Source organism: Eubalaena glacialis, chromosome 1 (assembly GCF_028564815.1).
Source record: "Eubalaena glacialis isolate mEubGla1 chromosome 1, mEubGla1.1.hap2.+ XY, whole genome shotgun sequence".
NCBI classification, from domain to species: Eukaryota; Metazoa; Chordata; class Mammalia; order Artiodactyla; family Balaenidae; genus Eubalaena; species Eubalaena glacialis.
The window spans coordinates 184559080-184571259 of record NC_083716.1 but is presented as its reverse complement, the minus strand read 5'-3'; the positions used below and the strand labels follow the sequence as shown (position 1 = coordinate 184571259).

Below are 12180 nucleotides of genomic sequence, written 5' to 3'. Positions count from 1 at the left end.
ATCCTTGACTTTCTTTCCCCTCTCCCCTCTTTGTTTTATGCCCTTATCAATTTATGCTTTCCTACTGTTTCTCTGCTTCCATTCTCTACTTCTTTAAACTATTTCCACATCTACTACCTAAAGTTCTCTCCTTGAAGCTCTGGCCAGGTTCCTCCTGAGTCCCCAACCTTCACTGACTCCCCATGCCAATTGGATAAAGGTTTCAGACACTCCACCGTCCTCCCTCCCAGCCTTTTTCAGTCTTCCTTCTCTGTACAGAATTTCTGCTCCAGTGCAGAGTATTCATTGAAGGTAGAGACTCTTCTGTCAGACTGTATGGATCCCAATCCTAGCTTCAATAGCTCCTAGCAGTGTAACCTCGGGCAAGGTACCCCAACCTCTCTGATCCAGGAATACAAAGCACTATTTGCTTTGTAAAATGGAGATAATAATAGTATCCCTACCTCATATAGCGACTATGTAAATCACCCTCTAATGCCTGTTCAATAAATGGTAGCTATTAGAATTCTCATCATCAGAGCACCTAGCAGATACTCAATAAACTTGTTGATTGACTGATTAATGTTGATATGAATTTGAGAAGTTTCAAATTATCAAGCAGATGGAACTTAAGTAATTATCCAACTATGGTACAAGTAGGCAACCTCACAGAGATTATTTCCTGTCCGGGAGAGAGACTACAAAGTCTAATGCATTACCTACAGTCTTGTCCCTCTCTGGTACCAGCAGAACCTAAAATGAGAAGCACTGAAGTTTAGCAAGAGGGGCTCTGGCAGCTTTGCGATAAGCACAGAATCCTGAATCCTTTACGCACTTTGGGAAAGTTACTTAATCTCTCCATGCTGCCATTGACCTCTCTGTAAAATAGAAATAACAGCATCTTATGATGAGGAGTCACTTAGTTAGTAGTTAGTTAGTAGGTAGTTGGTAAAGCACTTAGTACAGAGGCAGGCACATGTACGCACTGTAGAACTGCTTGTCACAAAAGATGAAGCGCGAAGAATAGACTGATGTGTCTCTTTGCACAGGGCTTAGCACAGGAGTGTTTGAAATTAGATGCTGCCTGATTCCTAGAGGGCTTTGAATGACCTATTGTTATCTGCTGGTCTGCCTTGTTCCCTGGAGGGGTTTCCTGGAGAAGTTACACAAACCCTACCGCCATCCAGGCATGCTCTGCCATCTGGGAAGCAGACATGTTTCCAAGGCAGTAGAATCCAGCAGGGTATGAAATGTTAACACCTGACACAGGGCAGCCCTCTGACCTGCGACAACACACCCCTTTCTTCCAAAAGGAGTTAGCCAAGATGTGGCTTCACAGCTCAGATCCTTCGTTAGTTTTCATCACGCGCTGCTGGTTTTAGTAAAAGAAAGCAGATTTTGGACAAAGAGTGTGCCTGATTTTTCCCTTCTCACCACATCCAATTAGAAGCACAAGAGCTATCTACAGTTTGAATTGTTCCCCCTGTTTTTTATATCCAGGTTTCAATGCGGATTCTAGATTTCTAAACCAATAGAAATCTGCCCCTCAAAAATCTGATTCAGATATTTCCTGTGCTTTCTTATGGGCTCAAATTAATGAAAGCTGTAGCTGAATATGTTTCTTCTTCGTAATGCTTATAAAACATGGTTGTAGCCGGGTAGTAAACTGGAGTCAAACTGTGTGGTTCTCCCCCGTAAATCTTAAATGCAGGAGACACATATACACTATTGATACTATGTATAAAATAGACAACTGATGGGACCATACTGTATAGCACAGGGAACTCTACTTAATGCACTGTGGTGTCCTAAGTGGGAGGGGATATACGTATATGTATGGCTGATTCATTTTGCTGTGCAGTAGAAGCTAACACAACATTGTAAAGCAACTGTACTCCAATAAAAATTTAAAAAAAAAAAAAAAAGAAAGAAAATTCAGGAGCCCCTAACGGGGCGTGTGGTTCGCCTTTTTGGTGTGGGTTTTCTTCCGTCCCCATCAATCAGTGATACATTGGTAAACAGGTTTATGAGCTATGTATAGAGTATTATGTACTGATTCCCTTGCTGAGAGTTAAAAATAAAAAGCATCGTCCATTACAAATTATTTTAAGCAGAGCTTGCTTGGTTCAGGTATAGAGAAAGCAGTGCTTGGCTTTCCTTGATCTGCCGCAGGCAAAACAAAAGGGCCACCAAGAGTGTGTGCGAGCTTTGTCTTCCGAAGTAGTGCAGCCGCATGATGGAGGTGCTAAACGTGGGTCTATAAACAGTGCTGCCCTTGTTGAGGAAAAGAAGATGTAAGCTGGCCATGGTCCCATTTTATTTATTTATGTATCTAGGACGGGTTTGTTTAGGAATGCAACAAAAGATTATTCAGGCTGTTTTGTTTGGTTCTGTTTTTCAGATCAATGTTAATGACAGCCTGTGACCTTGGAGCCGTGACCAAACCGTGGGAGATCTCCAGACAGGCGAGTGGTGATTAATGGCAGGGCTCAGCCGAGGAGGGACTTGGGGGGACAGTATTCCCAGAGCCCTGTCTACCAGGCACTGAAACCCGAGTCAATTTGCATCAGTATTAACGTGGTGTAAAAAATAGCAGGAGGTTTAGGGCGACGGTTTATTGCCCAGCCTTTCTTTATCGTGCTTCCACTGAGAAATAATATTTCTGACTCTGTAAGATTTTTTTTAATGCACTAAATCCAAATAACACCTTGACCATTTCTTAAGGCAGGAGTTTCATACGTAGTGTTCTTGAATAAGTAACCGTGTTTTAGTACAAGGTCCAGTTTTTCACATCTGAAGAAAAAAAAAAAAACAAGGATAAAAAGGAATTTCTATTTTTCTTTTTCTTTAAAGTCTATTTAGAGATCAGAGGGCTCTTTGGCCAAAATGTGCAGTATCTAATTTAATTTGTATCCCAAATGTAATGCCTTTACCACCTATCTGGTTTCACTGCCCAAAAGTGTTAGTTCTAGAGCTAGAATAGTTTTTAATCCCATAACTACCCAACTTAAGATCCTTGATTACCTTGATAGTATTTGGTTAATAGCTCTTTTGGTTTTATGAGGCACCTACTGGATGGGCTGTGGGGTCTAAAATGATAGCTTGGTACCCTGAGACTCGACATTTAAGGGAAAATAAGATACATTCATATAACAATAAAAAACTAATATTTATTGACTAAATAACTAATGTTAAATGACTGCTTTATAAGTATTATATCATTTAATCCTCAAAAATCCTCTGAGGTGGGTATTGTGACTGTAGTGGGCTGAATAATGGCAACCCAAAGATATCAGGTCCTAATCCCTGGAACCTGTAAATGGTTTTTCCTTAGAAGGAAAAAGGGTCTTTGCAGATGTGATTAAGTTAAGGGACCATCTTTATCATTATCATCATCATTACCTGGATTACCCAGGTAGGCCTTAAATTCAATCACGAGTGTCCTTATAAGAGAGAGGCACAGGGAGGTGGCACATTCAGAAGAGGAGAAGGTGTGTGAAGACAAGACAGAGATTGGAGATGTGGCCACAGGCAGAAGGATGCTGGCAGCCACCAGAAACTGGAAGAGGCAAAGTACAGATTCTCCCCTAGAGCCTCCAGAGGGAGCATGGCCCTACCAACACCTTGATTTCTGTCCAGTGAACTGATATGGAACTCCTGGCCTCCAGAACTTTGAGAGAATACATTTCTGTTGCTTTAAGCCACCAAATTTGTGGTAATTTATGACAGCACTAGGAAACTAATACAGTGATTATTCTTATTTCACCAATGGGAAAAACGAGGCTTAGAAAGGATACGTAGCCTGAGGCATATAGCTGGTAAGTGGTGGAGCGAGGGAGGAATTCAAATCCTAGCAGATGAGGTTCCAAAGCCTTCATTCTTAGTGTTTTATGCTTTCTTGCACAGGAGGCACCAATCAGCATTTTTAAATGATGCAAGTGTGTTGGCAGAATGGGCTATGTTATCACTAAGCTCAAAATCTCAGTGTTTTAAACTAACACATCACCTGGAGGCATGTGCCTCGGCTTGGCTGGCGCCTCTGTCCTCATCCTGGACTGGGGCTGAGGGAGCAGCTACTGTCTGGATCATTCCAGCAGAGGCCCGGGTGGGTCTTACACTGGAAGTTAAATGCTGTCCCCCCCTGCAATTCATTGGCCAGAACTTGGTCACATGACCCCACCCAGCCAGGAAGTGCCCATCCTTCCATGTGCCCAGAAAGTAGAAAGCCAGAAATAGTTGGTGAAAACATGACTACCACAGTTTGCCCTTCTAATCACCAGAAATGTGATTCACTCTCCTTCCTCCAGGCAAAATATACTCATTCCCCCACCTCCAAGGGAGATGACCCAAATATCCCATCAGTCGTGATATTAAGCTGGAAGTCCAGGATCTCTGGGTGATATGTGCTAATCTCTACAGCAGGTCTGTAAAGATTAAACTAAAGACCCACACATACCCAAAATGCAGCACATAACACCCACTGCACAAAATACTCATTATGACAATCCCATTTAGAAAGGGAAGAGATGGCAATATTTGGCAGTTAGGGGTCCACAGCAGTTCCAAAATCCCACTGGGCATTCTCTGGGAGGGGCTTCTACTCTGTGGTGGGCCCTGATTCTCAGGGAGATGCTGCCCAATTCAATATTTTCCATGGCCTTTAGATCCACCCTAGGAAATTATTCCTTTTCCATTATCCTCCTTGGCTAGATTCAAAGGCCAAGCAGCTTTCTCAGCCTGCTTCCCCCCTAAAGAAGGTTGAAGACCCAAGGTTTGTTTTAAGTTTTAAATAGTCAAAGGCTTGTGGGGTTTTTTGGCACATTTAGTCACCTTCTTAGGTCTTTGATTCCAGTCATTTCCATTTGCTAATAACCACATCCACAGTTAGATTCTATACAACCTTCTTAGATCTACTGTATTTCTTTGCTTCCTTATATTCAGGAACAAGGAAATATAGCATACATAACATCTTTCTTCCTCTCTCAACAGTTAATTCCTAGTATTTGGGGCCTAGTATATGGCACCAGTGAGGAAACCATGTAGATAAATCATTTTTCTGGGCCATTTTGTCTAACTAAAAGGATGTTGTGTGTGCCACCTAATTCATTCATAGTTGTTAACTATGTGTTACTGGCCACACCTTCAATTTGATTCTTGTTGCAAGGCTGAGTCTTGATCAGCCTTTGTCATTCAAAGTGTATCTCAATTTTTATTTTCACAGTTTGGGATTAAGAAGCAGCTTCATATTCTATCCCTACAAGATCCTGAATTTGTGACTTTCTCTGTTCCCTTTCATTCCTGGTTATAGACCTGCCAACCCTTTTCTGAGCTCACTTCTTACAGTCAACAGCAACCATCACATGCTATTAAGTTTGTTTTCCAGTCTCTTCCCCTAAGGCTATAAATTCATTGGGTACATTGTTTGCTTTATTTCCATGAGAACTGTACAAAATATTTTGCCACTGTGTAGCATGGATCATCATCCTCATAGCTTCTAACAACCTCACTGTTTTATAAATACCTGGCCCCGAAGCCGATGCCACATATTTTAGGGTCTTTCCTTCCTTTCTTTTCTTCCTTCCTTCCCTTCCTTTCTGTTTAATAGCACTACCTCACTTCCATACCAATTTTTGTGAGTCAAGGCTAGCTAGGCTTTGCTGCAGTAACAAATATAATCTCAAATTTTAGTTGCTTAGCACAAATGAAAGTTTATGTCTTGCTCACATCACAGTTCAGTGCAGGTGGTGCAGTTTTCCTATAGACTCTCCTCCAATGAATAGCTCTCTTCCAATGCCTTGGTTTTCGTTTTAGTGTGACATGCTTGAAGTTACATAAAGCAGGTTATGGTGAAGGATTTGTGTGGTTGCGCTGCTTATTTCTACATCTCTGCCCACCCTTCCCTTCCCCAGTGTGGAAAGGCCTCCCTTACAGTAAAGTTTGGGAATAAACTGCAGAGAATATGTAAGTGGCTCTTCCAGGTAGTGGGAAAAAGTGTAGTATTGAGAGTGGCCCCTGTGATAGGGGTGGAAGGTAGTGGAGAGTAGGAGAAAGTTAGGGGAACTGGGGGAAAAATAAAGAAGATTAGAAAGGGGGTAGATGAGGGATGATCTGCCAGGGCCTTCAGGACCCCAGTGAAATGCATGTCACAACTACAGGAGCAGCAGCCCACGTGGGAGCCAGAAAGTGACCCAAGTACTTGAAAGGAAAAAAGTTTCCACATTGAGATTATAGAACGAAGAGGCCCAGTGGCCACTTGTAGGTGGTCTTCTTGGTCACTGATATAAATATTATTTTATTTTTAGGATTTGAACTTCTGCCGAACAGTGCAGAAACTCATGAGGTCAGGGAAATAAAACACAAAACCATCTTTTTCCAGATGTTTCCATCAGAAGTCTTGTCACAACTCTAAACTGTAGATCTCATTTGTGTTTGTATCTGAATTGAATAGGTTAGGTATTTTCAAAACCTTACTCACTTCTAATAGGATTTTAGGAAACAGACAAAAACAATAGAAACTTATTTTAAGAATAGAAATATATTTCCAATTTCGTGGATGTTGATTTTTTTTTAATTCCCTTTCAAAATGTTTTCTCACTGGTGTCTATTTCACTTTGCCTTCCTCGCACACATGACTCTAGGCATGTGGGTTTCCCCAGTCAGCCCCCAAGGCCTGATTAGCATCTCAATTTCCTTTTTTAATAAAAAATTCAATCAGGAGCCACTTAATAGTCCTGATTGGGATTTTAAGTACAAATGAAACAGTGGTACAAGTTGAGCTGTGAAAGAAGCACAGGGGAAATACCCAAGACCACTTTAGAAAGCTCAAGGAAAAGGAGTTTGTTTTAATTTCTTTGCTTTCCAGGGGCTACTGACCTCTGCAGGACTCCCACCTCGGGGTGACCTGATATGCACACGTGCATTCTTTAGTGCAAAAGATCCACCTCAGAGGATTCTGAGGGAGAGTTCTGGGAACTGAATAATGAGGCCAGGTCCTTAGGGGACCATTTCTTCTCAAAAGGAAGGCCAGAGACCAATGAGAGAGGCCTGGAGTGCTAAAGTGAAAGGCAGTGGCAGAGACTGGGGAGAGAGAAGTGAACCAGGTCCTAGAAAAATTGAGTCAGTTCCAACTGGTTTTATGCTGTTGAATTTTTAAAATGTTTAAAATCTGAACTGGCCATTCTGTTTTTTAATAAATGACTGCATACTTGCTACTCTCAGATGTGTGTGTGGGTGTTAGATGTTGTTGTTAAGTTTTGGCAATGGTTACCATTTATGGTTGACAAATCTCCTGAGAGATATACTTTAGGTAAATTATCTTGATTCTCTGCACTTGACCAAAATTAAACCACTCTAACCTTTGCCAGACCTACAAACCTCATCTTTACAAGAGCCTGGAATAGAGGAAAATTAGTCTGGGGATCCAGATCTTCTTGCCATCACATTGTCTGGTATTTCTTTTCTGCTCTTCCAATATTTTGTAATCCAGCTAGTTCACCTCAGAGATACCCTAGATGTACATCATAGTGTTGTTGAAAACACCCGTTCAGCACTTATCTGTTACATCAGTTTGCTTCCCATAAAACTATCAGTAGAAGCACAGGGCTTGGGGAAGAAGAAAATCTCTGCAAGCTTGACCATGATCAGTAGCTTCTGACCATCCACACTAATGGATGAAAAGTAGAAGAATATGTGTCCTTACTTTGGAAAAAATCTCTGTGGTTTGGGGTAGAACAGCCATTCCATTGTGCTGTACCAACTAGAACCCACCATAAATAAACACTGTTATTTAGTACATGGATTGAGACAGCCTGAAGACCAAATCACATTCTTCAGACTATATCATAACATACTGTAAAAGTCTGGTATGAACAGTGAATCTAGCATTAGTTCTGCCCCTTGAGTGATGGCTACTGTAGGAAGTAAGGGGTGGGCCCTGGGTTTATCCGTTCCAGAGTGCACATAAATACTGGTAGGGTGACGTGGTTAAGGAGTTTTTGTGACGGCAAGATGAAACCAAACTAAAATACAAGTATGCGACAAAGTAAAGAATCTGCACAGAAACAACCGAAAGTTGGCTGAATTATTATTACAAATATAGTATAATAATATATTATAATAACATCAGTTATTATTAGGTTATTATTTGCCTCATTTTTCTGGATAAGAACATTTCCTGTTTTGAAGGTGGCAACCTTGTGCCTCATGTGTATATATGAGCTCTACTGTCAGAGATGGTCTATCGGCATGTGTCTAAGGATACATTGCAACCGTACTTCAACTCTATTTCAACAAAAATAAATAAAAAAACATTGCACAAGTTCTTCTGATTAAAAGGAAATCAGTTTCATTGATTAAATTCTATAATACCTTCAAACACAAAAGGTTAATGTACTTACTCATAAGCTTTTTAAATGATGGACTGTCTTGAAGATAACTACCATACACATAAGCCAGAAATAACTTCTGTGTCTCGTGATGAATTACACATACCTGTAAATTTAAATATTTCTATGTTTCAGGTGGCTGAACTTGTAACCAGCGAGTTCTTTGAACAAGGAGATCGGGAGAGAGCAGAACTCAAACTCACTCCTTCAGTAAGTTCTTCCTTTTCTTATGACGTATTTACCCTTTCGAATGACATTTTCAAAAATAACTTCAAATCACACCTTGAAAATGGGAAGGACAGAGAATGGATTTAAGGAAGCACTCTTGAAAGTTTAAAGCTTTAATTGAACTTAGATGCTAAAGACTCTTATTCCCAGGTTTCTGATTAACAGGGCTGATCTACTTAACAAGCATTTCCTGTACTCCCACAGTGGGAGAAGTAGGCACAAGGGAGGATCGCAGAGTAGTATTTGAATAACTCAAAGCCTAGGGCTGGCATTTCATATGTAGTCAGTGGCTACTTTGAAACAGAAATACAGAAAAAAATTAAAGGCAAGCAAGCTGTCCAGCCTTGATGGGCTAGAACAGGCAGGTGCAGTAAATAATGGATATTCTGGATTTTACTTTCCAATTTTGAACCTTCCAAAATCCCCAAAGCAAATCAAGTCTCTGTTTCTTTTCCTTTTTTGCGAAATGAAAAGTTGCATCTGGGGAACTAAGTTCTGCTGATTGAAATGCTATTTAGATTGGATTCATCCATTCAATTATTATTTGAGAATGCTTACTGTAGGCTAAGGATGATTCTGTTTTTACTCATCAGGAGACAAAGACATAAATGCCTCAGTCACCACCCTCAAGGAGAGGGCGGCCTCTTTATTCTTAATGAATGGGTAGCTTCAAACATATCACCCAACGACTCAAAGAATGGTCCAGAGTATTCTAAAGCCTGCCACAGCACAGAAGATTCATTGCAGCTCAAGGAATGTGTTAATTGTCAAGAGTGTCTGTTTATGAGGATTCAAATCAACTCAGTTTTGAATATTTGGAGTTATTTATAAGATCTTCAAGTTTTAAAACACCTTTCTTTGCTGACATTTAAAGACAAGGAAAAGCAGCAGAACTAGCTCCTAGCTTAAAGAACTCACAGACTTACTAATTTTGACTATTCTTTATTTGTTGTTTACCTATAAAGGTCAGAAAGACTACATAAGTTAAAACACCCATCAATTATTTTAGTTTCCAAAGCAATATCTATTTATACTCTTTTCAACACATCCCTTTGTTCTTCTTTGGTGATGTCACCAAATTTGGTTATAAAATACACATACTAGATTGGAATACATAGTTAGTGTGTAAAACGTGGCACAACTCAAATTTCTGTCAGCTATATGTATATCTATTTTCAAATAAAAGCTTTTCTCCTCTTTAAAAAACTGTTTCAGAGGCCTCCTCTGAAGGGTTTACAATGCAGCAAAACCACAGGTTATTTAATTAAATGAAAAAAATATGAGTCAGTTGACAGCATTGGCAAGCTGGCAGGTGCAGTGGTGCAGCACTAAGGAACTTTTGTAGGCTCAGGTAAGGGTTTTTCTGGAGACATAAATGAAATTAATTTCGTGGTGGATACATAGCTGTAAGTGCTGCTCTCTCCCCACAAAAGCCTACTTAACACGGCTGATGACTGTCTCCTCAGGCCTAACTGCTGTGGCAGGGCTATCCCACATTAGTGCTTTTCCAGAAATGTCTGGAAATGCACACACCCAGATTGGACACCTGCTGTGCCCATTATTCCATGATATTTAGGAATAAAATTGTCCAAGAGCCCTTTCAGGTGTCATAGTCCTAAAGGTCACCAGAGTAACTTCATGAAGACAAAGGCTAATCTGGGCAACATCCAGATTAATACTGGAAGCAGTGAGTCAGTTAATAGCACATGCTTGAACACCTTCAAGTATCAAGCATGAAGCTGCACACAGTGCATCCAGCCATGAGCAAGGCACCATCTTCCCTGCCCTCAAGAAGCTTGTCAACTGGTGGGAAATATAGACATTAAATAAATAATCACCAATAATCAATTATAAGATGCAAAATTCTGTAAAGGGAAAACACAAGACAAAGTGGTATCTCACACACTCATCAAACATTTGTTAATAAGTGACTAGTCCAGAAATGACCCCTTACAGTTATGGTCAACTGATTTTTGGCAAGGGTGCCAAGATAATGCAATGGGGGAAAAATAATCTTTTCACCAAATGGCACAGGGACAACGGGATATCACATGCAAATGAAGATGGACCCTATCTCTCACCATAGCCTAAAATAAACTCAAAATGTATCATAGACCTAAATGTTAGAGCTAAAACTATAAAACTCTTAGAAGAAAGCAAGATATAAATCTTCTGGATTGGATTTGGCAATGGTGTCTTAGATATGATACCAAAAGCACAACAAACAAAAGATAAAATAGAGAAATTGGACGTCATCAAAACTTAAAACTTTGTGTGTTGAAGGACACTATCAAGAAAGTGAAAAGACAACTCACAGAATGGGAAAAATTATTCACAAAGCATATATCTGATATGGGCCTAGTATCTAGAATATATAACAACTATTGCAACTCAACAATAGAAAGACAACCCAATTTTTTAAATGGGTAAAGGATCTGAATAAACATTCCCCTAAAGAACATACATAAATGGCCAATAAGCACATGAAAAAAAATGTTCAAAATCATTAGTCATCAGGGAAATACAAATCAAAACCACAGTGATATACCACTTCACACCCACTAAGATGACTATAATCAAAAAGACAATAACAAGAGTTGGCAAGGATGTGGAGAAATTGGAACTTTTTGTACATTGCTGGTGGGAATTTAAATGATGCAGCTGCTTTGGAAAACAGTTTGGCAGTTCCTCAAAACATTAAGCATTAGAGTTACCATGTGGCCAGCAATTCTACCTCTAGGTATAGCCCCAAGAGAAATGAAAACATACATCCACACAAAAACTTGAATGTTTGTTGTAGCATTATATATAATATCCAAAAAAGTCGAAACAACCCAAATGTCCATCTACTGATGAGTGGATAAATAAAATATGGTATACAATAATGATACAAGGGAATATCATTTGGCAATAAAAGTGATTGAAGTGCTGATGCATGCTTACAGGGGTGAACCTTGAAAACATTATGCTAGGCGAAAGAAGCTGGTCACAAAATACCACATATCATATGATTCCATTTACATGAAATGTGCAGAATAAGCAAATCCATAGAGATAGAGAGTGAATTAGTGGCTGCCTATGTCTTGGGGGGTTTGAGGAAGAATGAAGAGCGACTGCTAATTGATATGTGATTTTTTTTTCCTTGGGGTGATAAAAATGTTCTAAAATTGACTGTGGTTGGACTTCCCTGGTGGCGCAGTGGTTAAGAATCCGCCTGCCAATGCAGGGGACACAGGTTCGAGCCCTGGTCCTGGAAGATCTCACATGCTGCAGAGCAGCTAAGCCCATGTGCCACAACTACTGAAGCCCGCGCGACTAGAGCCCATGCTCCACAACAAGAGAAGCCACCGCAATGAGAAGCCCGTGCACTGCAACGAAGAGCAGCCTCCACTCGCCGCAACTAGAGAAAGCCCGCGGGCAGCAATGAAGACTCAACACAGCCAAAAATAAAAATAAATAAATAAATAAATTTATTTTAAAAAAATTGACTGTGGTAATGGTTGCACAGCTAATTGTGAATATACCAGTGAATTAAACCAGTGAATTAAAAAAAAATACATAACTATATACTATGCACCAGAAACAGAGT

At 40.1% G+C, this 12180-nt stretch overlaps 1 protein-coding gene across 1 annotated transcript in view; it reads left to right on the top strand.

The window, feature by feature from the left end:
• Positions 1-12180, top strand: part of PDE11A (phosphodiesterase 11A) — a 437737-nt gene that overhangs the window by 395902 nt on the left and 29655 nt on the right. The window contains exons 17-18 of the mRNA XM_061202501.1: positions 2381-2444; positions 8499-8573. Coding sequence (XP_061058484.1) covers positions 2381-2444; positions 8499-8573 — 139 coding nt within the window. The remainder of the gene's footprint in view (positions 1-2380; positions 2445-8498; positions 8574-12180) is intronic.